This window comes from Plodia interpunctella, chromosome 18 (genome assembly GCF_027563975.2).
Source record: "Plodia interpunctella isolate USDA-ARS_2022_Savannah chromosome 18, ilPloInte3.2, whole genome shotgun sequence".
In the NCBI taxonomy this organism is placed as follows: Eukaryota; Metazoa; Arthropoda; class Insecta; order Lepidoptera; family Pyralidae; genus Plodia; species Plodia interpunctella.
Genome location: NC_071311.1, coordinates 5181181 through 5208517, shown reverse-complemented (window position 1 = coordinate 5208517; position 27337 = coordinate 5181181). Strand labels below are relative to the sequence as shown.

Genomic DNA, 27337 nt, shown 5'->3' with positions numbered 1-27337 from the left:
TAGTACAGACATAATATCAATGAAATCAATTACATTATACAATCATATTGGAGTAAATGTATCAGAAACACTGTTGATACGATTAGTTTCCCTATTTCGTACTTCTTTGAAATAATGCTGGAGGAAAGTGTCTTTACTCCTCCAATTACCTCTTTTTAATACCTCATCTAAATTTGTATTACTATTTGTCCATAAATCGGTATTAACTGCAGCCCTGAAACTTCCCGGGGAGTCATAGATATTGGCTTCTCTCAATAATGTTTTTAGCCAACCAGCGATAACCGTCCGAGAAGCTACATTTACTAGACCTCTAGTTGTAATGAAAAGGCTTGTTAGATTCGGCCTGGCACTCCTTCTAACTTTTGACAGCTCAATGAGATGTTTAACCCAAACCACTGGATCCAATTTTTCCGGTCCTGAAGAAGTTAATTGCCATCCAGCTTGTCTGTACGTGGCAGAGTCTGTTTTGGATCCGAATTTTGGCCACAGTATTATGTTATCTACACTAGTTTCGAAACAATCTGCACTCGTATCAAGAAGTGTGAGGTCATGTATTCTCCTACCGGAACAGAGAAGTAAAAGCGCCGCTGCGTGGCGAGAGACTTGAAATAAGCTATCTGTATCCAGCTCATAATTTTTTAAATATTCGATTAAAGTGCTCACTTTCCAAGTGGACGGTTTTCGAGATGGAGGTTTACTTATTGCAACTGCTTTCATGATACGTTTCAATAAGGGATGATTTGCTATGCAACTCGAATTTTCTGGATTCGCAAATGTGACTACTACGGACTTATGAACTGCAACAGTGCTTGGTGCTAATTTAAGATGATTATGCAAATAGCAAACGAACTGGGCCACGTCGTCAGGTTTGGGGTTATCTATGGGGCATTTATCCTCGGCCCAAGAACACCATCGCTCCCAAGCGGCTCTGTACGTTTTCAGAGTTGACCTGCGCCATGAAGATTCTAGCAGGGTTTTGTTGCTGATTTCCCATTTATCTACTAAGTGGGACCAGCCCGTACCCTCCAAACCTGCAAATTGAGTTTCTCCACTGCTGGAGGGGGTGAGCCTGTTTGTAGATCTATTAGGTGATTGCGTAGCTTCCAAATTGTGAACGGTGGGCTCAGAGCTCTCTGTATTAGCTCTGCTTTCCAGAATGTCTTTTCCCATTTGGGTACTACAAGTAAGTATGTTCCCGAGCCCTTTTCTAGGTGCCTGAGCACTCGAGGAATCAGTGAGGGTGGAGGAAATATCCAGCCTAGATTGTAGTGCCAGGTTCTGCTGAAAGCGTTCACAAAGGTGCATTCTTGATCCCGAGCATCCTCGCTGGCATACTGTTCTACAACAGCAGACTGGGAGCTCGCAAAGAGGTCTATCGAAGGGTAGCCCCACTTCTTGAAAACCTTGTCCATCACCTCCTGAGAGAGGGTCCATTCTGGTGCTTGATGAAATCTCGAAAGGCTGTCGGCTTCTAGGTTGTACCTTCCTGGAATGTACCGTGCAATAAGGTGAATTTGATTTTGATGTGCCAGCTTGAATATATCCATCGTCAACTGTAACAGTGGTTCCGACTTTGTGCCACCTTGTTTGGCAATGTATGTTACAACGGTTTTGTTGTCCGATTGGACTAACATAGTCCGTTCGGCGATTATTGGGGCGAATTCCTGAAGCACCTTTTTTAAAGTCCACAGCTCTTTGCGGTTGCTGTGCCAGGACAGTTGCTTGACATTCCAGGACCCACTTATTTTTTCGTCGTTCACTGTAGCTCCCCACCCATGGTTTGATGCATCTGTTGTTACGAAAACCGTAGGATCTATGTAATGAATTGGAGATACTTGATTTATGTGAGAAGCCCACCAATGCAGCTCTTGACTCACTTCCGTTGTCAGTTTGAATTTTTTGTTTTTCTGGTCCTCTGGAAGACGGTTTGCCTCTATTTGAATTGCCCTGCAATGAAGATTACCAAGCGGAATTACAAACGCTGCAAAATTTAAATATCCTAGTATTACTTTGGCCATATGCCATGTCCAAGAGTTTTTCTTCAGCAAAGTATTTATTATCTTTGAAACTTTGTTGCATTTCGGTTCTGGTAGACACATGACATTTTGTTCTGTATTCCATAAAATACCGAGGTATTCTACACTTTTTGACGGAATTAGGATTGATTTATTCATATTTATGCACCACCCTAAGTCTATGAGACATTGTAGTATTTTATGAGTGTGCAATTCGAGGGTTACCGCATTAGGATGCATTATAAGGAAGTCATCAAGATATACAATGACTCGAATGCCTTGTTGCCTGAAATAATTTGCTAACCAGTTAGATATATTTGCAAAAGTACATGGGGCAGTCGCTAGGCCGAAAGGTAAGCAAGTCATTTCATAAATTACTCCTTTATAAGCAAATGCTAAAAACCTGCGGTGTTCTCTCGCTATGGGAATATGAAAATAGGCTTGAGACAAATCGATTTTTGTCATGAAATCATTTCGGTTCAAGCAAGATGGTACTTTAAAGTGATTCAGTAAATGAAATTTCGGTGGCTTTAAAAAGTAATTCAAATTTCTGAGATCAAAAATGGGTCGATTGGATCCGTCTGATTTCTGGCGAAGAAATATAGGAGATATGAAACCAGATTCACTTTGACAAACTTGCGCAGCACCAGATTCTAACAATTTATCTATTTCTTGAGACATTTCATCATTGGTTAATGTTTGATGGCGTAAGCAAACATTTTTATCGAACCTGTAGCAGGGCGGTCGTTTAACGAAAGGTATACGATATCCTAATAATATGGACAGTATATTCTTAGGTGCCCCTATTGTTTCCCAGGTGTGAATTTTGTTACTGACCTGTCCTGCGCGAAAGTTAATACTTTCTATTGCTTTTCGTAGGTCTGGTAATTGTTTTCTTTGGTGTAAATCGATCAAATCGTTTCCCACTTTTCCGGTTGGCGGTTTGCCGAAAGCCACTACCAATTTGTTGTGGTCTATCTTTGTCCGTTGATGACGTGGTAGGGGCGGGGGCACGTCTCGTAACTGGTCGGTTCGTGGATGTAGTAGTTGTTGGTCTACGAAATTTACTCGGGAAGAGTTTCGACACACCTCCTTGTTCTTTTACAAGCTCTCCTAATTGAGGCTCCGAAAACAAATGGTTACCCGAAGGAGGGATAGAATGAAGCAACTCGTTTAGAGTTTTATTAGCCGGTTTGTAAATTGCCCTTCTTTGTTGGATGACTTCTGCCCGTTTACCACAGGTGTATTGTAGGAGAGCATCTGACGTTTTTCTGAATGTTGAATCTGGGGCCAAGAAGTTTTTACTAATTTCCCGTCTTACTTGTGGCGAAGCCTTTTGGTAGATCTCTTGAAATGTATCACGCTGCTGTAACAGCCCATGTGTTATAGCTCCCAGACATAAGTCCATTTTTTCAAGTACAGATACAAGCTGCCACGGGGGTGTAACGGTAGCAAGATTACTATTTACTTTTAGGGCTGTGAATACTGGAGTTGCCTGGAACAATTTCTGTACTTCTGCATACCGTATATTTTGCCAGCTTTCGGATCCAAACCTTTGACATGCTATGCCTTGGTTTACATGTGTTTCCTTGGCTTTTGTGATTTTTGCTTCAGATTCTTTGGTTCCAGGAGTAAAATCCTCAAGTTCTAACTCTGGTGGCTCTGCCTGCTCTATGTTATCTTCTTCAATTAGTGTCTCTTCCACCAGGGGGGGAGCTACCCAGTCATCCTGCTCGATGTGATCATCAAGATCTTCCTGCATGGACACAACTGATTCATTATCTACTTGCGGGGGGTTCGCATTTTCATTAAGCATCCTTGTCACATTTTCGTTTGTGGTTTGTACCATAAAGCATAACTTCTCGAACATAGCGTTCTGATGAGCCATAAAGTCCGTCAGTTTAGCTTCTTTATATAATCCGGAGGGATCGGGGGAGTGGCTTCTCTTAGAAGTGGATGGGACACTCGAGGTTGATTCTATCTCTGTGTTGTCGAGCCTTTCTGTGCGTAAAATCTTAGAGGCCTCATGTCGGGAAATGAACAGAGTTTTCAGCGAGTCTAAGGTATCCAAAAATTTAGAATGCGATGGCGTCGGGTGTATTTTGGATGTGATGAACAATGGAGCGTATATGAGAGCCCGGCCTAAAGGCCATCTTAACATGGTGCGCTTAATGTGCTTATAACGGCGTTCGCTGAGATTTAGATCTGAACTGTAGGCTTTTGCAAGCCTTGTTGTAGGAATGGCAAAGCGCAGTCTGCACTCCAGGTCTGGCGATATCGTCTCCCCAAACAAGTCTTTGTATTCGAGACGTTCTACAACCCATCCTCTCCAATCGCTTGGGTATAGTTCATCCAAAACAGCTACTATGTTGTGAAAGAACTTTTCTTCTTTGTCGGGTGGCACCCAGTCAGCAAGATCACCCATGGTGCATGGCGCCATCTGAAAATAGCGGGCGTTGTTGTACTAGTTTGCATGTGGTAGTAAGCCCAGATGACCGTCGGCTGGTCAAGCGACATTACAGGTGTCGGTTAAGCATGCTCACACGACACGTCGGCTGCGTAGCCGTCGTGTCGTCCACCGTGCAGCCGGCATGTCGCCCGCCCAGCCTACATGTCGGCTGGGCGAGGAGGCGTCAGTCGGCTGGCGAGCAGCCGACAGTCGGCTAAAATAGTCTCTAGTAGAAGACATTTGCACATTAAATAAGTGCATCACATGAGACCTCCCAGGGCTTTCCTGAGATGTTTTAACATTATGTGGTGAGTTTGCCGTCTATTGAGCGGGCAATCACAAAAATAACTAAAATGGGGCTTTCCCATTTTGATATAGTACTTACCTTGATTTATATGACACGTAGATCACAGTTAATAAAATAATACGACGAACGTTTCGTCCTCCAACTGTGATATTAGAACACGTGTTGTCACTCTAAAAATCCAAGACGTACTGAAGAGCGGACGAGCCGCCCGGCGCGACATGGCGATCGCAGCGCACGCGCTAGGGGTGGGGAAAGTGCGGGCGGAGTGAAAGGGGGGGTGTTATGACGTAGTACACGTTGTCGTCACATGCTAAATCCAAGGGGTAATCTCACTAAGTGGGTCAAGCGTAGCTCGGACACCCAAATGTCTGTTATTTTTATGCTAATAAACATCCATCAACTGCCTATTCGTTAAAACGATACAACATCATGTCAATCGATTGTGTTATAAACAAGATAATAGCCCATAAACAGAAGGAACTAAGTACCGTATTAATCAAACGAATCGTTTATGTATAAATCTATGAGGTGTCAAATATCTTCATCGGATATAAAGGGCCGAGAATGGGCCCATAAAACACGAAATTTTACATTCTTGTTGTGTAAACATGGCTTTATTGAATTATCTGATTGGTATATTGTATTTATGTGTCTGATAAATCGAATTTCCATTCGGTGTGGACATTCTTTTTTAAATACTGTGAACAGAATGATAATTGGAATGTAATGTTAACAGTAATGTGGGATTTATATAATATTTAATTTAATATATACATATAATGAACAAAAAGCTGATCTACATATTTAGGTAATATTTGTTTACAAAGAATTCTGGACGGGTTACGATATTTATTACACGTTTAAAGAATATATTTATTTTTATTTTTCCCACAATTCTATTAAAAGTACCTATAGCCTTGTCGAATAAAATCGAATGGCTCAATTGGATGAAATAATTTTATATATTACAAGCGGCCCGGCCCGGCTCTGGTAAAACCATTACAAATTAAGTATTCACCTAAACCTTCCTCAGGATTAACATTATCTATTTAAAAAAAACCCGCATCAAAACCCGTAGTTTTAAAGATACCTACATAGGCACAGACAAACAGCGGGAAGCGACTTTGCTACTATTGATGCAAAAAAGCATATTTTTTACCTACTATTTAAATTGTATAGAGGTGTATATTATTTTCAAAATCGAGTCCGTGTAACAGGTTTCTTTCTAAATCGTCATGAATTATTTATTTAAATCTTATAGTGAGGTTTCGAAAGTGTTTCAAAATCTCTATTTTCTCCTGCATATTTATTTCAAGAATAAATTAAATAAATTAATTGATCTGCAGATTTCTTCCTTTTTATTGGCTATACTATGTTCTACATATCGCTAATAATTAAATTCATTGAGAGCGTGGTCCCATTGACGCAGTACGTTGTAGCTACGTCGTGCTCCGATGTTTTCAGTGTCAAATCAAAACACTGACATGCGTTAACGTACGTCAAAACTTCATACCATAGATTTAGTAGTGTTATGTTAACATGATGGTGGACGTCGCAGCGCATATATATATATATATATATATATATATATATATATATATATATATATATACAGATAGAGTATACCTAAACACGCATAAATATAAAATTTCAGAAATCCGTATAATGATTATGATATATAATACTATGCTAAAAAATATTGTTTACAGAAAACGCGTTGATGTCTTTTTCATAAAGAACTTTTTTTTACTAAGACTAAAAATCTTATTAACATTATAAATGCAAAAGTTTGTGAGGATGTATGTATGTTACTCTTTCACGCAAAATCTACTGGACCGGTTGTTATGAAATTTGGTACACGGGTAACATAACCTGGAATAATACATAGGGTACTTTCATCCAAAATTCCCAAGGGAGTGAAGATTCGGGCCGCAGGTACAAATAAATACTCGTAGACAAAAAAAGATTGTTTTCAATTATCACTTAAATTGTGAATAAATAAATATGAATATATAATACAATATGTGATTTATTGTATGCAGGTATCTCTGATAAATTAACTACATATAACTGTATCCTAAAGTTTATTAGACATGGTCAAATAGCTAGCGGGTCAATTTAATAAATTGTCTTAGTAATATTATTCAAATCAATTATCTCAACAAGCAAGTTAAAAGTCCAAAAAAATCTGCATATCTGAATTATATCAATATTTTTCAGATGATCAATTTGAGTAATCCCAAAAACATCGTATGAAGAAATGGAGGGAACACAGAAAACGGAGAAAAATGACGACTACTGGCTGAAAATGGAATGACAAAATTACCATATTACTTGGTTCCAATAACATCTACAAGATGGCATTGTTACTAATTTTGATTATGGCGACGAGCACTCTTAGCGCTTCCACGAACGTCGGAGAGATGGCGCTAGCAAACGTAACGAGACTAGCATCTGGCGATATTTTTTCGCTTGTTGGTGAGTTTGATGAATTTGATAATGATAAAAATACTTTGTTTAAAATAAACACAGTTGTTGTTTACTATAATATAGAAAATTAAATTGTAGGTACGGACTGCGGGCCTACTCGTTGTATGGAGGTCTCACACGGAACAGCTTTGGCTGCTATGGGAGGTGACGGATGCATGTGCAAGTGTCGCAGAGAAACTCCAGCCTTCAGGGAAGACCAGCGGATCTGTATAAACCATATCGATGGTAAACTGAAATTCTAAATTTTCTCAGCTAGCATTCGAAATCGTAACACCATAGACTAGGTCATAGGTAGTGCAATAGATTGGTTAGGCCTACGGAGTACGAATCATAGAGTACTACGTGGTTAGGCCTTTAGGGTCATTGTTATTTAATTATAGACTGTCTGTCTATGGACAATCATAACATCGCTATTAGGTGCTAAGATCACAAGTTACACTTCGTGAGTAGTACCTACCTAATTTGTACTTAAGTGTAAAAGTGATCTTTGATCTGAAATAGGATAAGATTAGCTAGACTGCATTTGAATAATAACATCAATTAGCGTTTAGCATGCTTTAGTAAGGGTCAAAATAAGCTCATGCAAATTAAGTAATTATACCTACGTACTTATGTTATTTACAGAATGTTCCATGGCAACGTTTGGCCGCAGTGCAACGAAACCTGAAATACCATTTGTCTTTCTTCCTTTGAAGGGACAAATTGTGTATCCTTCAAAAGAAATCATATTTACAGGTAAGAGCGTAAAAAAATGTAAAAAAGAAACCATTCCGATACCGGGAATCGAACCCGAGCCTCCTGGGTGAGAGCCAGGTATCCTAGCCACTAGACCATATCGGAGTTGACTACTTGATTGAAAATATCAGTCATAAGCTGTGTTAATGTGATGTTAACATTAAAATTAACTTTTTACGTACTTTGTTTTTCATCAAGAACAATCATTCAGTTCTATATGTTATTTATTACTCTATCAAACCTAAGCTGATGTCGGAGATATTATTGCAAGTGGCTGTTTGTATTAAATTAAGAGTAAATTATTTTATATAGACATAGCCATTTGCTCATAAATTTTAGTTGTATAATTTCAAGTACCTACTCGCAATAAAATTATTAAATTATTATGACAAAAATTTTGTTTTCAAATGTTCACTTTCTCTTTTATTAATATGACCATTCATATGAGGTATTTATAAGTACTAATTATTGTTTAGTATGATTTTCACATAGATACTATACCTATATTTTCACAAAACATTTTCTTCGACGTTTATAATATAGGGAACATATTGTACCTACCCTAGGCACAATATGTTCCCTATATTATAAACGTCTATTATATTCATGTTAATTACATTTTGATCCGACGCAAATCCACTAACATTGCGTAGTTTGTATGAAAGCTTGTAGTTGCCGCAATGAAAAGTCAGCGATGTAGGTATAACGAATCAGCCAAATTTCGGCAAATAGTATCACGATAATGTGTAGCCGGTATAAAGTTATGGGTACTCCGATACTCAATTGCTATGAAAGAAATTGAATGGGAAATCGGATGATAGAGAAAGAGATTTAAATAGTTTCATAAAAAAAGAGAGTATAATTTTTTATATTTCAGAAGTGAAAGACGCGGTATGCGGTGTGGTAAGCGCACAGTACTTGTCGCCATCGGGATGGGTGACCCTGCGGGACGGGCTCGACAACGACGTGCCCTTTAGCGTGTACCGCGACGAGGGTAGCACCTTCTTGCAGGTAAACCTCGTGTTACTTGATATAAGGATATATTTTTGAGTAGTAAATATATGAATAAGTACAACAACATGTACTTATATAACCATAAACAATCGGGAGTAAATTGTTGAAATATAATTTGAAACTGAATCAAAATCAGTTGCGTGGCTTAAAAGAAGAAAGTTTAGAAACAGACTGAGGGCTACTTTGTTTTAAATGAAGTATACAGTGATTATTCTATTTATTTTTAACTAGTTTTGTCTGCGGCTACGCCCGCGGTAATTTCCCACAGGAACAGTTATTTATCTGGGATGAAAGGTAAACATGTAGGTACCCAAAATTTCAAGATGGTTGGTTGAATAGATAGAACGTGAAGAGCTAACAAACAAACAAGCTTACTTTCGCATTTATAATATTACTATTATTTGTAATATTACATTAAAATTACAATACCATTTTAAAAATTGTTGATAATACAGGGTTACTGGTATCAAAAGCAAAACCTCCTAAAAACTAATTGGGTACATAAAAAAATCAACTTTTATTCTACGAATTTTCGTAATTCGTATTTTTTTTATTCATATTAAAAAAAACAATCTAATTTGCGATTCTACACATCTTAACTCTATGTAATAGCCGATGGTACACGAGATAGCACAGTAGCGTTATGTAGCGAATTCGAACATAGGGTTAACGTTTTATAGAAACAATACTAAAACAAAAAAATGAAAATTTCTGTATTTATTACATTTAGACAAAAGTCGTAGAACAAAAGATGTTATTCTCTATGTACCTTACGCGCCTTTGGAAGATTATGCGTTAGATACCAGTATCCCTGTATACACGAGGTGCTATATAGAACATTCCATTTTGTTTTATTCCATCCCGTACTCTTGCACGATCTTCATTCCTTCCGAAATAATTTATTTTACCATTTTCCTCATAACATATAACCACATACAACCCCACCATTAATATGCCACCCAGGTCGAACGATATCACTCGATTTCAGTTAACTCTTTATATTTATCTTATTGGCAGTTATTTTCACATATTTATAACCCGTTAAGAAATTAAAAATGTCTGCCTAATATCGGGTTAATTAAAACCACGTGCAGCGTAGCTATTAGGTTACGAAACGATTGATCCTGGTGTAAAGTATATCGAAGGCCCCTACTGAGATGAAATTTATATTTTTTCTTTCTTATCAAGCGTGTTATTACTAACATTTGTGTCAGAGTTTATTCGCCCAAAGGGACCTGGCATTTACGTTTTACATATTAATGTAGCAGGTAGTAGGCAGGTAGCATACTATGTTTTTCTTCACCGGAAGAATGTGGTGGTTTTTGTGATACTAGACCCTGGTGCAAAGAATATCGGAATAGTTTCTGATGTAAATCTTCGGGGTTCAAGAGCTTGGGGGCCCTTGTCTACAGCATCGTTTTGACTTCTGATAGCTACGCCACCGATTGCTTGATATGAAGGCGTATCATTGTGTATGTCACCAAGATCGTTATCAAAAAAGGCAGGATACTTACAATACGAGTTCGGTGTAGTACCTTTACCGAATCAATTCTTATTGGTTTGATTTGATTGAACAGTAAAAAAGATAAGTAAAGGTTATTTCTTTACAAAATAAAACGAACGAAATTCAAGAAGGAATTACACGTCCTATATCAAGTATTTCTGTGTTGTTACTAATTTAGTATACTATACTAGTATTTATTAATTTTAGATTCTTTACATTAGATTGATGTAAAGTATTCAAGGAATATAGATATAGAAAATACAAACATAGTTACCTAGATGGATATATATGATATGTTTTATTTTTTAAAATTTATAAGGATAAATTTAGGAGGTGTAAAGTCCTCGCCTAGGGTTCGCGTAAAAAATAAAACATTGAATTTTCGTGATTTGGCTATGCTTTTACAACCGGCCTGCCTGCCAACTTTTTCAGGAAGCTGTTGTTGGATAGTCTATCAGTCGCTTCATAGAACATCCTCGGGTGGATTTGGATTGGACCTACAGCACAATATTATTTAATTTTAGTATAATAAAAATAATTTCAAATCGTACCAAAATATTTCTGAGCTTTGTAGACTGGATAATTTACATAACTAAGTACAAAATAATGTCTCCTTGCTCTATTGAAAACAAGATTGTAAAAGACACGTGTGGTGAGGTATATCAAAATGAACCCCGTCGATATGAATCTCGTTATACCTGACATACGGGTCCTGATAGCTCCTTGGTGTCATTTAGAGTCGCTCCACTGAGATATTATCATTTGTTAGGAATTACATTCATACTTGGAAATGACAAGGATATGTATAAACCAGGAAACCCATTTTAGCGCGTTACAGTTTTCGTCTCATATGTTACGGTATTTTTGAAAACAATAAACAACGTTTAAGAGATGAACCTTATTCATAGAGGTATAAACCTGAGGAATGTACTATGTTTTTAATCACTTGGCACGCGCCGTAGCTACCAGCATAATCCACTGAGCCCATAAACACTGCTGTCGCCATATGCCGCTTGTGTATTGAAATACAGTTTTGTCAATTTTTTGTTACTTAAGCCGGTTATTGATGCCGGTAGGTATAAATTAAAACTCGCTCAAGCAGTACTCTGTTTAAAATCGTAACATTTTATTTGTACTATTTAAAATTATGGTTTTAACTAGTATTTGCATGTAATTTGTCACTATATTAGTCTAGTTTATTACATGTTAGTAATTGTTTTTTCCATTTTCACGTAATATTTGCTATCTGCATGTAAAAATAAAATCTTAGATTTTAATTTCATCGTGTTACGGAGATAGATAGAATTATAATAAAGATTTGAAAATGTGACCAAGCCGTCTAAGGTAACGTACTGAAAACCAAAGAAATGGATTCCTGGCACAGTAATATGACTGGACGTGGACTGGACCCATTTCAATACGTAGTGAGGTGTTTCCGTTAATTTCATTAAGGAATGAGATTATCATAATTAAAAAATATAATGATGCCCGCATTTTTATCGACAGCGAATCTCGTAAACATCAAATAACATTGTTTATTATTTCAATATAAATTGGGTCTCCAACGGAATACGAATTATGAGATTAAAAATCTTGAAATTCTTTAGCATCCTTGGGCGATTTTCGAAACATTGTTGGAAATCTTGGCAGTAGTGGACTGACGCGTTGTTTTCAACAGGTCTGATGCACTTTCGAGATAAAACGATGGCGTCAAAGATACAGTTTTTAAACCCGCCAAAATGTGCGGCATCTTGATTCGCTTGAGCTGAGACAAATTATCTGTAAGAATATTCGCCGACGATATTATGTTAACTAATGTTCAAAACGTTTTTGGTAGTGATAAATGTAAAGTGGAACTTGATTATCTTACGTGAGCGACAAATTGTAAAGCGAGGCGATGATATTGATCATGTAAAATTAAATAACTAATAACTTTCCACAATGTACAATTTCAAGTTTTTCCTAACGTTTACACAATAGAGATAGAACCCATGTTTATATAAATCCATAAAATAAACATTTTTTTGAAGTTTCCGAAAGATTAAGATTTTAAAATATTATTTTCCTTCTTGTCTGTAGTTGAATGTCCCATTGATTCTGTACTTTGTTGCTTAGTTTACTACTTATATGTTCTTTATTTTGTAAATTATTTTACTTGGTACTTTATTTGCCAAGATTTCAAGATAATACCTAACCACATTATGTATTTAACAATACTATCGTAACATTTTATTGGTAGACAAAAGTTTTAAACTTTGTGACATTTGTGAAATATTTAAACTGTTTTCGTTCGAAGTTTTATTTCATGTTTAATAAGGTTATTAATTACACTTATTTCAACTTTTATATCTGTAAAATATTCACTGTAGTTATGAAAACTAGATACTAAACAGTAGGATTTTAACTATTTTTGATAAGTCCTACGAACACGAATAGTTAAACAAAGTACAATGAGTATACATTGGCAGTGGAGGGGCTCAGCAGCGCTGCACAGCAAGCTGGAGGGCCGGCTGGTGGCGGCCCACGTGCTGTGCTCCACGCCGGAGCAGCAGGTGGCGACCTCGTGCGCCGCCTTCAGGGTCGCGGGCGCCTCGCACACCTCTCTACTCGGTGAGATATCTATACTACTACTTCAACTGCGAAAGTCTGTCTGTCTTTTTGTCTCCATTTATCACACTTTTACGGCTAAACCTCTGGGCTGATTCTGATTAAAATTTTAATGACAAAGGCTACTGCGGGAGCTGTGGGCAACAGCTTGTTGTAAATAAAAGAGAAGATCACCATAATTGTAGCCCATTCTTCATCCGTCTCCGGACATCGGCCTCCTCCGTCAAAGATGTAACAGAAGTGATAAACAATATATTTTTTTAAAGTCGTTAATCCTATCGCGTTAGGCTTATTTTATTCAAAATAGTATTCAACTCTCTTAACTAGTTTTATTTGAAATACTGGATTTAGAATAAATCTTAGAACACCATTTATTATGATTGCAGATGTACGATCGATTCCATTCCACGCCGGAGAGGCTGTAACTCCTGACACTACTCAGAACCAAGGTCTGAGTGTTTTGGAGTCCCTAGCCATTGGGGTTTGCGCTCTAATGCTAATTTTTATATATGCCGCTGGGATCATATTCTATGTGCATTACAAGCAAAGACAGAAGCGTAGAGAAAAAGATCCTGAAAACTCTAACTCAATGGAAAATGGGTCTATGGATTCTAGGATGGATATGGATAATGTGGTAATGATTATTAATTTATTAAGTGAAATATCTATAAATGATAATTGCCCTTCGGGCATTATAGAGACCGACCCTGTTAAGCCAACAATTTTACCCTATTTCAATGAGTATCTTTCGTCATATTTCATTCTCGGAGTAAATTGACATGAAAAAGTGCCTGTAAAGGTCATATTTCTGAATGAATGAATGCTTTGAATTTGATCTTTAACGTGATGTTGATAGCCGTTTCCGTTTTATGTAAGTACCTACTACAATTACAAATTTTTCTTTATTTTTGTATTACAGCAGCTAAAAACTAATCCACTATTGAGCATGGGAAACGTGAATGCAGGATTTTGCCATGATTCTGGTTTATCTGATGTCAGTGAGCATACAGAAGAAACTCTTGACTCTTCTCCAAACAATACACAAAAGGTAATAATTTAATAATATTACGTTAATAAGTAATATAAATGCAGATTGCGTTAAATATAATAAAGAATTCTTTCAGTTTCAGAAACCAAATTCCAATGTCATAGCAGCAATAGTTCACAATCGTCGTAAGAAACCAACCAGACCCTCAGTAAGAGCATCCACTACTCCTGAGAGAATCTCGGAAAGACTTCAAAGACGCTCTGCTTCCCCTGACACTTTTGAAAGGGCACCTCATTCCGATCTGTCTATAATTGATTGCAGCATGGAAGGGAATTCAGGCGCAAGACAACCGCTTCAGTCTTCTAATGGTGAGCCAGCATTGAGGAAGAAGCTATACTTTAACCCGGTTTTCTTCGAAACAGAACATTTAAAGGTAACTTATTATATTAACTATCTTCAAATATTTTAGTATCTATTAATATTATATTATTTTCATCCTATGTTATTACAATCCTCATTTCTGTTACAGAACCCGCCACCAGCTGCAATTGAATTCTTGATGAAAATAAGGGAAATTATGTCCATCGCCAAGGATAAGATGATTTCAAAAAGATTCATTCCAATGTTGTCAGATATTCCTGAAGAGGACCTTTATCACTCCATAGATCTCGGCTGGGACTTACCTTGTGCTCGTCGTGGTCGGAGATTTAGTGCAATTAGTTTAAAACAAGAGAATAGTAGGAGAGCTATCCATTGTGGTGGATGTCCTGGATGTGACAGTAATATGAAGAGTAAGAAATTGACAAGATCTAATTCTTGCAAAACATGTGTTAGCGACGACTACAAACAGAGAATCGTTAGAAAATGGCTAGATGAGGTGCCATCTCCTTCTCCCTCTATTAAACCTATAAAATCTGTCGCTAAAATTAGTGGAACTCCAAGAATACTAGAGACAAAACTAAATAGTGAAGTTCGTCCACGTTCGGCAGAACCTCTAAGCAATGAACAAAATGGTCCGATGACACCTGAAGCTAAACACAAACAAAAATCGAATAATGAAATTAGAAATGAAACAGTTGAAATAATTAATGATGACAACATTATAAAATATGAAAATGAAATAAGTAAAAATACAACCCTTCCAAACACAATAAAAATACATGATGAGAAAAGCCCCTCGAACCATATATCAAGACGTATTAGAAAGAAACTTCCACCACCTCCACCACCTCCCGTAGACCCACCGGAACCAATCAGAGGAGAAGATGAAGAAGAAGTTCCAATTTTGCCCGAAGTTAAACTCAAAATGGAAGCAGTGATCAGAGAACTTAGTAAATGCCGTAGGCCGGAACCAAAAGAACTAGACGATTTGAAAATGGAAACAGTTACTCCAATACCACCAAAAATCATAATTCCAGTTGTTGCAGCCGATTCTCATTATTATAGCGATGATAATATGCTCACTGATAAACGCAAAAAAGAGCAACTTCTGCGTAAAGACATTTATAATATAGAGATCGATAGCTTGGACAGAAGCATTATTCAGAAACACCGCCGATTTTCTTTAGCTTGTGGCCCAGAATTAAATCAGCTAAGTCTGTTAGAATTTCAGCAAAAAATGCCAGTATCTCGTGGAAGACTTACAAGTAGCTGGCGAGATTTAAAGAAAGACGATTATCAAGATCGTATGGATATGATACAACCACGTTTTGTTAATCGTAGCGAGATATTAATTAATAATTGTGAACCAATATACGACAACATAACAAACCTTGGGCCTCTTACTATTAAAGTGAGTGGTTCTCCAGTAGAAAATAGACGTAATAAAGATTATGAAGATTTTGATCCTGACACTCTTGATAGAAAACCGAAAAGAGAACCGGTTAAGCGCGTGGAAAAAATTCTCTTAAAATCAGGTGGAAGCTTCAAATATAAAGTGTCCGCTCCAAATGAAAATGACAACAATCCTCCTGCAACAACTATTCAAAGTCCTCCAGAAGAAATATTTAACAGAAAAATTGGTAGTCTAAGACAAATATATGAGATGAAAACAAAAGCACATACTGAAATGCAATTTTATAATAGACGTGGCAGCTTACCATACACTCAGGATGTTGCTGGTTTTGTAAAATCTCTGAAAACTCCAGACCTGATTCGACAACTTGAGACTCCAAGGGATCCTAAGCCTCCAATTCCGCCAAAACAAAGAAGAGGCTCTGAATTATCACCTAAATTCTCTCATTCATTTAGAGATAGTGCGTCCAGTGAAAGGAGGCGTACTTTGGAAGAAAGGGATCGCTTTCCTCCATATACAAGAATAGAAAATATAAACGCTCGTCGTTCTGGCCGTAGATCTGCTCGTACTAGGTCAAGAAGAACAGACTTGAGAAAACTATATAGAACTGAAGATTCTGGGTACATGAGCACAGACTCCAATGAATCTAAGCGTAGAGCCAAATATTTAATGCAGTTGAAGCCTAAAATTATTCCAGAGCCGATTTCAGTCTCAAGATCGGTAGTAAGAACACCCATATTGCCAATGGAATCAGATACTGATGACTTGGAGTCGATATGCGATGGCCGGAGTGAATCTGGTGGAGAAAGTGTAGAAACAGACTCAGTCTTTTTCGGGAACTTTGATGATACGAAAGAAATGTTTGCCGAATTAGGTCTGGGTTACGATTTGCACAAGAAAATGAATAATGGCCATGAACAAATTGATTCAGGGTTTATGGGTGAGACAAATATAATTCTGAGTGGCGATAGCGACTCCGAGCATAGAAGTGTTATTTCTATCATAACAGGGCGCGATGGACGCGCTTCATCAGCTTCCGTTACCAAATTAGATGATCCGCCATATATCCATTCAGTGGAATGTTAAAATATGTAAATTGTAAATTACTCGTTTGTAAATACACGACACTGCCAAATCATTGATATTGCCATTGAATATTGTTTTGTTGTTAATTCTAATCGTGATCATAATTGAAGCTTTATTGTATGATTTATTTATATGGCTCACTATTATAATGTAATATATAAAACTGTTTACAGTTAAAACTAATATATGTAAGCTGTAATTGTATAATATATATTGTGCGTCCCGAAGTCACCAAAATTTTACCTCAGTAATATTTAATTTTTCATTTTGTAGGTGTGATTTGTTATTATCAACGTAATTCGTTAGTCGTAAATATACTATTATTTATCTCAGATTGTTAAAAGTTTTATTAGAACCACATACAACCCACCATGAAGTACTTAATTTTTTGTTCTAGTAATCGTAATATTTTAGTATTATTATCCCAATATCTCTTTAATGCTAGAAATACACTATCGGCGAACTTGCCTGAATAAGAACACGAATCAATGTACATGTCTATCATTGCGTACTTTGTATGCAGATTTTTTCTACCGCACAGAAAAATCAGCAATGCACGTCGAAGCAAACGTTCGACAAATATATAGCTTCATGTATTTACTATAACTTTTTCCTTCTAATATTACTTTTTTCTTACAATATAGTTTTAGATTTAATGTAAATAAAATAATTATCGTTTGTCATACAAGTTGTAAATTTTATGACCGGCCGGTTGTGCAATTAAATTTATAAGTTTTTTCGGGACATAAAATAACTCTGATTTATGTTATGGTGCTTGTGCTCAATTTATTTATTTAAATTATAATAATTATTAGAAAGACGTTCTTGGACAATTGTATAATTATGTTCACTTTATTTCATTATGTATTTAATTAGAACGTACGTTATTTGTTTGAAAAATATTTTCAGGCTTTGTTCGCAAAGTAATACAGAAAATATTTTGGTAAGTAAGTATTAATAAAAATTCGTTGTGTTAAAATTTATCTACAGCTTTTATTTTTAATCTAATTACACCTTACGTTCTAACTTCGAAGATAGAATTACTTATCTATGAAAAAACGATTTCTAAAATATTTTTAAAAATTTAATACTTCAAGATAGACCGGCATTCTATGGTAGTACCGAAAAGTGGATACCGTATCCGTAATACCGTATCTAAAACAGATCACGATTTATAAGGTTTAATGTTGATTATAACATCCCAGTCACGAAAATAGTCTTGAGAGAAGACATATTGAATTAATTGTTACTAGTTAACAAGATCGTTAAACACTCATACCACTAGTCATATTGGAGATCAATTATTTTAAGCAATTTATTTACATACGCCCAACAATTATCTCATTGGGTTATGTGGGTTTCTTTGCAACCTGTACTAAAATCGCAGTTTAGAAGTAATCGAAATAAATATCTTATTGTATGACTAAAATTATTTTTCTGGCCAAAATACAATAGAATATAGAAATTCGTTTCAATTTTTTTTGTTATAAATAAATAATTAGTATATAGAGTACAAATCACAAAGTACATATTTTACAGAATTATATTATATAATCTGTTTACTTTATTAAATTAAATATAGTTATAGATAGTTAAATTTAAGCTCAACGTGTAATTGAAATAATTATCAAATACTCTGTCACAGAAGGTCATTATCTTTATTGAGAAATTAATTAACATATAGAAAATGAAAAATTATAGACATTGCAAAATAGACAAGATTACGCTAGTAATTATAACCGAACCTATGGCGTCCTCTTTTTAGTAGAAGGTTATAAATATATATACATCAGCCTGTATATATTAGCAACCTACTGATTATATTATAATTTCGATGCTCTAGAAGCCACACATTAAAAGTATAACGCCTTTCGTGGCATTATAAGTGTGGGAAAGAGTAAAATCTCTCGGTCATCTATTACACCAATAGTAAGTGTGATAATAATATTTTCTTCTCTATGTGCATTAATTTATTTTCAAGTTTAGTTCATCATAAGACATCCTAAAAAATGAAAGTTAACAAGTTTTTTACAAAAATATAATTTTTGACACAAGCTTTTATAGTTTTCAGAGTTTTTTTTAATTTACTTATTGCATTCAATTCAAAACAATCATCACCATCATCATGTTTATCATAATAATTCATTGTCATCCAAACTAAACGTAAAAAAATTCAGCTCATTGGTCGAAGACATTTGCTACAAACTTTAGTTGCATGCAAGATTCCACCCGAATAGACAATTGAGACATAGGTAAATTACAAGTTTAAAAAATATAGTAAGTAATATGACTAATTTATAGATAAATCTCAACGGTATAAATGATGCCAAAGACAACCAAACTCAGTAATGTTATAATAATTACTAGGCAGCCACTGATCAATTTTCAATAGGTGCTTAACCTGAAAAATATTGTACTTACTTTTAAATTGTTGGGCATGAGAGCAGCTGTTGTTAACAACGGTTCAAAGTATGATCACATCGATGTAGGCGTTGAGCCTACCGTGCGGTATTAGAGATTATAGGGTTACCGTGTATCGTGCTTGTTGATGTATTAATTGTGTTACCTCTGTGTGGTACTTCCAAATTGGAGTATGTGTTGAGAAAGGGTTATAGTCGATTTGCTACAGGCGAAATGTAGTGATGTGGAAAATTCACTTTTGTAAATATGTGGCAAATTGCCTCTAGCAATCCGACATAATTATACCCTTTGAAACAGGTGATACTCCTAATAAGGTAAAAGTTTGAGTAAGCAATTGTGTACAATCGCTCTAACAACTGAATTAATATGAAAAGATGTATGGTAAGTATTTTATCCTGAAACATCCTTCTGCTGTAAAGCCCTAGAAAGTAGTTGTATTATTATTTTTAATAGTATAATATATTGGGCTTAGTGTCAGATGCATTGCAGAGTACAGCTCTGAAACCTTAAAACCCCAACGTCATATGCGTGCATAAAAATACATGCAATCACTTATACCTATATAGTAATTAGTTAGGCATTACACATGGACTCCCCGCGTCATACGTGGCTTTTACGAACAAAACTGATTATAAAATTTGAAAAATAAATATGGGTATGTTACAAAAGATTAATCAAAGAACCTATTCAAAAGAACTATTCTCTCAGATACACACAATTTCGTCGAAGTGACGTAATTTTACCTTGTAAGTAGTTTGTAGTCGTTTTCCAAAGAAAGCCGTAAAGCATTTGTTTTACGAGAGTAATGTACGTGACCGTGCGCCTGCGCGCTATGAGCTCTATTTAGTTTGGTGTAAATGATGAATTTCGCGAAATAGTGTAAATGCCAGGGCTGGATCTTCAACAATATTAAGTTCGATAATAGACTTGGGCCATGTTTGTTTTGATTTATTGGATCATTCTTCAGACTTTATGACTATAACAAAACGTTTTTCAGCGTCATTTCGGTTACTGCACCGTCATCTTTGCTTGTTCTCGGTTAAGTTCGGGGCTGACTTTGACGTCAGCTTAAATAATAACCTTAAAATCTTGTATATTCGATTATGATTTAAAAACCAACCGCCTAACGTCAACCCATTTTCGGAATGCTGATGATGCCATTCAGCGCCTAGGCTTCGTCAATTGTCGCATTCACAATTTCCATTCCACGATCGAATAAAATTACTACAAAACAAACAAATGCATCCTTGGCAATGCCCGCAGACCACCTGACAGAACAGACTGGACAAACAGTCGCACGAGCATACCCCAACACAATATACCTATTTGTCATGTAAATATTGTTTGACTTGCAATTATTCCCTGAAATGTATTCGAATAAAGGTAACAAACAGGCTAAATAGGTAAATACAAGTATTTAGTTAACTTATGAGTACTACGTGAGGAAACTACATTACTAAAATTGGTTGGTCACATATAGGTACCATAAATAATTATAAAATACAGTCGATAGCATGGATAGTATAGTTTGGTTTTATCTCATAGTTTTTCTTCTCCACATCGCACTGTCTGTGTATGACTGTTTTCGGCAAAATCAAATATCATATCACTGGCACGCATAAAATTGTTCCGGACAACATCAGCAAGCACTTTTTGAGCCAGAGGTCAAGTTAATCGGCCCAGACAGTACTCGCGTCTTTTAGTGCTCTTGTATTGAGGCAACAATGTACCAGTACAATTTCCGGTAGTCTGATGACTGTAGTGATTATACCCTCCACGGACTGATGATAGCAAATCAGACGCGATCTTTACAGCACTACTATATACCAGAATCATAGCAATGCTCAACAGTTGGCCTGAATAAGTGATAGAAATAGTGCCAAGAAAGTCGTTGTGTGTGTTTCATTCCACGTGACGATCACGTACCACGAGGTTGTATGCAATGAGGAATATGACTATGAAGAAGAAGCTTATGCAATTTGTTTAGTTCATAGTCATAGATGTATCAAATTTTATATATTCATAGTATATGTGTATAATATATTCATAGTATGGTATATGTATATAATATTATGGCTCCATTTTTTTTTTATAAAAAAAAAACATGTAAGGAGCTTTATCTTCCAGTCAACCAAAAGGTGATACAGAATATGCCTAGATATAACATTTTTGGAGTGCGCGCATCTTTTGGGTTTTATGAAAAAAAGAAATAATTTCACAATAAAATTATTTCAAAAAATTATTATTATATTAAATAGTGAAATATAACCAAATTTTTGTAGACGAGCTAAGAAATGTTATTTGCGACGAAAATTGATTTGAATTAAATATAAGCAGCAGTAAAGCACACAGTAGGTCGTTCATTGACTTGTCCGATTTTTTTTGCTAGGTAGATAGGTCTTGTATCGCTATACCAACGCGATTGTGCTTAAGCTGGTGCTTCAATTAAAAGGACAAACTATATCAAAAATTCAGCAAAATTTTCCATGTGATTTCAAATATTACAGGGTAGGTACTTACTAGTCAAGTAGACAAATTGGACAAAACATGCACAAATAAGTCTCTCAATTAATGATACCAATTAGCATACTTATACAATGTATCCGTATTAAGACGAAATGATTGAAGACCAAAAAAAGATCGTCACAGTCTAGATCAAACTATAAAGCCGACACTAACACATATCCGGAAAAGGAAAGAAATAATCAAATACCGCTCATATTTCGCTTCATAATGATATGTATATTGTACGGTAGAAATAATATAAGTAGGTACGCTTTGAACTCTTGATTTTGTGGCTGTGTGCAAAAAAAAAAAATATGGACAAATGAATATATGAAAATCGATGTGCGCTCGCTTCCAAGCTGTTGTTACTTAACTAGGGAATGGGACTATCGGCTAGCGTGCCCCCAGTGCTCAGTCGCGATCCGTTATTTTGACGTCCGGCGACGGACAACGCGGCGTGCGTTACGTCCATGTCAAAACTTACGTACATGTAACACATTTCTATCGTTGTAATATTCATTGATATTGTTGTTGTAGTCATCCATTGATATACATTTCTATCGTTAGTCGATAGAATAACCCTAACCTTTGTTAATATCTGTTAACTATTTTTTATGTACTTAAATATAATTATTTTTAACACAAATATGTAGTGGTTTGCAGCGTGTCCGCCGCAAACTTGATCTCGCGACTTTTTGGTAAAAAAACACAAAATATAATATGAGTAATTCTAGATGCTTATTCTATTTTTAATAATTCTTATTTGACCGAAATTAATTGTAAATATCTTTATCATCCACGCCTTAGATTAACAGATAGAGTACCTAGTGGTACCACCAAACAGCCAAATCCTAGTATAAATAATAATAATTTTATATTTATGACATGTATATTAAATTTACTTATTTGTTTTTTAACACAACAAAAGAATGTTTAATAAAAAAGGACAAGATTACATACTAACGTATATAATCCTGCTGTGTTGCGTTGTTATAGGAAAAATATATGTTAGTCTATTTCTTATATACTTTGCTATAAATTTGATGAGTAAAACAATGTAAATAAAATTTAACCATACACTCAATCAACGTGTTTTGAGGGTACCTACCTACGTCGAATAACATACTTAAATTGAGCGACATTTTTGAAACAAATAAAATGTAAAAATAACAAATAATTTATTTATATCGTAAGACATAACAATTATGTAATTCAATATACTAATGCAGCTATTTTCAGATAAATCACGTTTAAAATAGATAAGAAAGCCCTAGGGAAAACGTTGGGTAATTTCGTCATTGGATCGTACGGTAGCGTGGCCGAGCGGTCTAAGGCGCTGGTTTAAGGCACCAGTCTCTTCGGAGGCGTGGGTTCGAATCCCACCGCTGCCAAGTGTTTTTTTACCAGACTTTTTTTACTACGTTCTCTATATTTTTTTTTTTTTATTGTAGTAGTTTCTATTGTGTGTGTGTTTCTATATTTTATTGTAGTAATGTTTTTATTATGTAATTCTAAGTTTTTTATCTAATACTTAGTAGGATAGATTTCACAATAAAACATAATAGTTTCAGTTAAACAGTCTCGAGTAGTATAGTTTCCCTTTGAAACTCCAATACTTAACGTATCTTCATAAAATTGCACAGTCTGAGTGTAATTTTTGTTATGTCGATAGTATTTACTTAACACTAAGAAAAACTAAAATTATATTGTAGAGCCAACTATTTAAATTATTGATTACAAAATTTCGATAACAATGTTGTGTTTATGCCAAATAAAAAAATCCGATAGCGTTTTAGTTCACTTTTAGTATTCTCTTTCATAAATTATATAAATGGGTTATCGCGACTTGACAAAGATAAAACATATTTATCTTTTTTTGGCTCTTCAGTGAACTTTAAACCTTAATTCTAGTTGCAATATTGTTTATAATAAATGTTAATAATCGCGACAGTTAATTTCATATACATCCAGTTTATTAAGACCACCCGGTTATAAATAAAAAAAAACCTAGTGGGCATAATAACAACTCGGCAGCAACTCATAAAAATTAAAATTTATTAGAGCTTATCAGAGTTAGCCAGCAGTGGCCAGTATGTTCTTTATAAAAAAAAAAACATGTAATTTATGGTATTACCGACTATTATATTATTAAATTACAATTCTCCGCGAATCAACGTTTGATGGATTACGTTCGTACAAATTGCTTCTATTGAACAAGATATCAAATCTTGACAGTATCATTAAGACATTTATCAGGCATATCCCTAAATCACAGCAAGAGACGGTAGCTATACAAATAAACTTTAAGAAATCCCATTGAATCAAACAATTAACAGTATATGTCTATCGATACGTAGGGTTGCCACAATTAATTGTAACCAATACGGGACATTTGAGTAAAATTACCTGGGGTTTGTTAAGAATGACCATCCTTAACACACATTGACCACAAATCCGTAACGATTCGGTATTTTTTGCGAATACGCAAGGACGATATCGTCAAAAACGATAACAGTCCCGTGTTTTCGGGACTTATGGCAACCCTATGGATACCTCGCTTCAGAGTGTCATCAATCTCACTCAAATCGTAGACTTTTTAATTTGCCGCATGCTATGCCTCAATTGAATCGCTTATTATGATGCTGACATACATATGCGTGTCAATTTTTCTATGGTTACAAATGGTACAATGATGTCTGTTTTTAATACTGGTGAAATCTGAATGCTAATGAATCCCAAATAAACAGCATATTGAAGTGTGTGTTACGTTGTAATTATTTTTATTTCAAAAGGGCCGATTAAAATACTTGTCGTCGTTTAAGTTAAAGATAGAACACAATAGAATTATTGTGTTCTATGTTTAAACTTACATAAATAAATAATAAATAAATAAAAATCTTAAGACGAATCACACAGATTGAGCTAGCCCTAGAGTAAGTTCTATACTTGTGTTGTATGCATATGCATATGTTTTCTTACTATAGATAAACATCCAAGACCCGGGCCTATCAGAAAAAGATAATTTTCCATCATGACCCGACCGGGGATCGAACCCGGGACCTCTCGGTTCTGTGGTCGTCAATACATAACTAACAATCCTTTTTTTTTATTCGTTCATTTTGTAACATGCCAATAGTCCTGCTCTATCTCTGATGGACTTCTGTGATAATTTGGAAAATGAAAATATATGATCATTTTTAAATCCATCAGAGATTGAGCTCTTACCTATAGGACTATTGAGAATTATAAGAATTACGATGACGAGGTTCTGCTCTAAAAGTCGTATTATTAATAAAAACAATTCAACAACTAAAATGGCACTAAGTAGGTAGTAAAATAAATGATGTGGAAAGTATACTTTCTAGCAGTGGAAATCTAGGATTTTAACAAGAAAATATTACTATTGATTTACTTCTTTAATGAAAATGTTAAGATTTATAAAACATATTGCATCTATGGTATCAGCATCTTAGTTTGCGGACCATAGCAACCCAAGTTTTAGGGGCACGCTTTCCATTAGATTATCTTAATAACGCTTTCGTATATTCGCAATTGATTTCTATTTAAAAACTTAATAATTTCATAAAGCTGTAATATACCTAGGTAAGGTAGGAAAGATTTACTATTTATAAAACATTAGTCAGATTGATTTTGATTTGATGGCATCTCAGACCACAAAAGCAAAGCTAAACTACTTATAAAATCATATAATTAAATTTAAATAAGTACCTAAACCAAATTGTTTGTACTTCAGATTTACTTCAATTGCTGCGACAGGCGAGCTAATAAAATCAATTTTATAGACGTACTTATTTCATTTAATTCCGCAGTGGAAATGTAACAGGAAGTTTACACGCATTCGTGTGGACGGATGAGCCGCACAGGTGCTCTCTCGCCATTTATCCGTCAAACGCGGCACGGGCGGGTCTACTCGCGTCGCTCACGTGTTTGCGAAACATTTGAAACTCAAAACGCTCCGCACTCCAATTTTGACAGCCATAACGAATTAGTTTTTTTTTCTATATTTATTTAGTGGATTTATGGCCAGTATTTGATAAAGTGACTTTTGTGTTTTCACATCCGATATGCATCGCTCTTAAGAAATTCGCACGACAGCACACCAATTTTATTAGGTAAGATTATAAATAATTAATTTAAAGCTTTTATTTGTTGTATGTAGCTTTGAAGTAAGAAAGTCTCCTAAAATAACTTGCTTATAACTAACATATAAGTAAAATATATGAGATAGGTTAATAAATAATTATAATGATGATTAATGAACGTCAATTTCACGCTAATAAAATTGACTAATTACTAGCAACGTATTTAGAAGTCCGTCTGTCTAAATGATTTATCGTTAATTAAGGTAACATGCAGGACAGTGCTCGTCTATTAATTTATTTACGTAACGAATTCGACAGGTATGTAATTTAAAGGAAAGTGATCGTGACGTGATATATAGCACTTGCGAAAGTGCTATATATCACGTTGTTGTCGAAAATACATATCTCTGTATACAGCATGGTGCAGTTGACTGCATCTCGTGAAAGAAAGAATATAATTAGCCAATCACGCCGCACCACGATTCTCTAGCCATAGAGAAATTATTTTCTATTTTCAAATAGAGCTGAGAACGATGTCTGTACGTCATTCTCATTGTTGTAGCAATAGACTCTTCTTGTAATTATGTCAATTAATAAATTGATGTTCTGTTTGCTATTAACATTTTGTTTACATTCCTTCTTTCATTATAAATTCTTTACTTTTAACAATACTTTCTCGTGATGTATGCAAAATATTAACACTATTTTTTTAATGTCTTATAAAACACTAGCTGAGCCCTGGGGGTTTGCCTCCGTGGGAATTTAATTATAAAAAGTACCCTATATATTTTTCCAAGTTATATTCTACCCGTGTTTGGTACACGGGTACATTTCATAACAATCGGTGCAGACACATACATACATCCTCACAAACTTTCGCATTTATAATATTAAGTAGTAGGATTAGAAGTTATTATGTAAATTCCAAACGGAGTTAAAAGTTCCTAATGTTAAATAATAATTTTCTCTATTATTTATAATTACACATTAATATAAAATAAAAATCTAAATACAAAATATACTTCTGAATAGTATCTAGCTCATGCTAGATTGATTGCTATGTATCTCTTTTGAATTTTGAGTGAAACATGGTTATCATTGCATAAATTATGCAGATTTGTAACGCAATAAATTTTAATATCGACGTCTTCATTTTGCATATTAACCGTCTGTTATTAATTTTTTTTAGGTAAATTATTGTTGACTCACGTAAATGGTACTAAAATTGTATTTTTACAATTTTTTTATTACTTTCTAATACAACAACATCCAGACTTATACTTAGGTACAATCGATTTTTTTAAAGTTTGTTTGAAAA

General features: G+C 35.1%; 2 protein-coding genes and 2 non-coding genes across 7 annotated transcripts in view; 3 read left to right on the top strand and 1 right to left on the bottom strand.

Moving 5' to 3' along the window:
• Positions 1 to 17973, top strand: part of LOC128677538 (uncharacterized) — a 59738-nt gene extending 41765 nt beyond the window's left edge. For both annotated transcript variants that reach the window (XM_053758464.1, XM_053758463.1), the window contains exons 2-10: positions 6992 to 7249; positions 7340 to 7486; positions 7886 to 7996; positions 8874 to 9007; positions 12983 to 13124; positions 13508 to 13755; positions 14041 to 14169; positions 14246 to 14542; positions 14639 to 17973. In XM_053758464.1, the coding sequence (XP_053614439.1) occupies positions 7129 to 7249; positions 7340 to 7486; positions 7886 to 7996; positions 8874 to 9007; positions 12983 to 13124; positions 13508 to 13755; positions 14041 to 14169; positions 14246 to 14542; positions 14639 to 16990 (3681 nt within the window). In that variant the 5' untranslated portion in view covers positions 6992 to 7128 and the 3' untranslated portion in view covers positions 16991 to 17973. The remainder of the gene's footprint in view (positions 1 to 6991; positions 7250 to 7339; positions 7487 to 7885; positions 7997 to 8873; positions 9008 to 12982; positions 13125 to 13507; positions 13756 to 14040; positions 14170 to 14245; positions 14543 to 14638) is intronic.
• On the bottom strand, positions 8030 to 8101 carry TRNAE-CUC (transfer RNA glutamic acid (anticodon CUC)). Its single transcript has one exon. It is a non-coding gene; the product is annotated as a tRNA-Glu (tRNA).
• A 5252-nt stretch (positions 17974 to 23225) lies between the features above and the next one.
• On the top strand, positions 23226 to 23307 carry TRNAL-AAG (transfer RNA leucine (anticodon AAG)). Its single transcript has one exon. It is a non-coding gene; the product is annotated as a tRNA-Leu (tRNA).
• Positions 23308 to 25804: 2497 nt separating this feature from the next.
• Positions 25805 to 27337, top strand: part of sha (shavenoid) — a 49913-nt gene continuing 48380 nt past the window's right edge. For all 3 annotated transcript variants that reach the window (XM_053758521.2, XM_053758519.2, XM_053758520.2), the window contains exon 1: positions 25805 to 26049. The gene's annotated coding sequence lies outside the window, so the exon portion shown is untranslated. The remainder of the gene's footprint in view (positions 26050 to 27337) is intronic.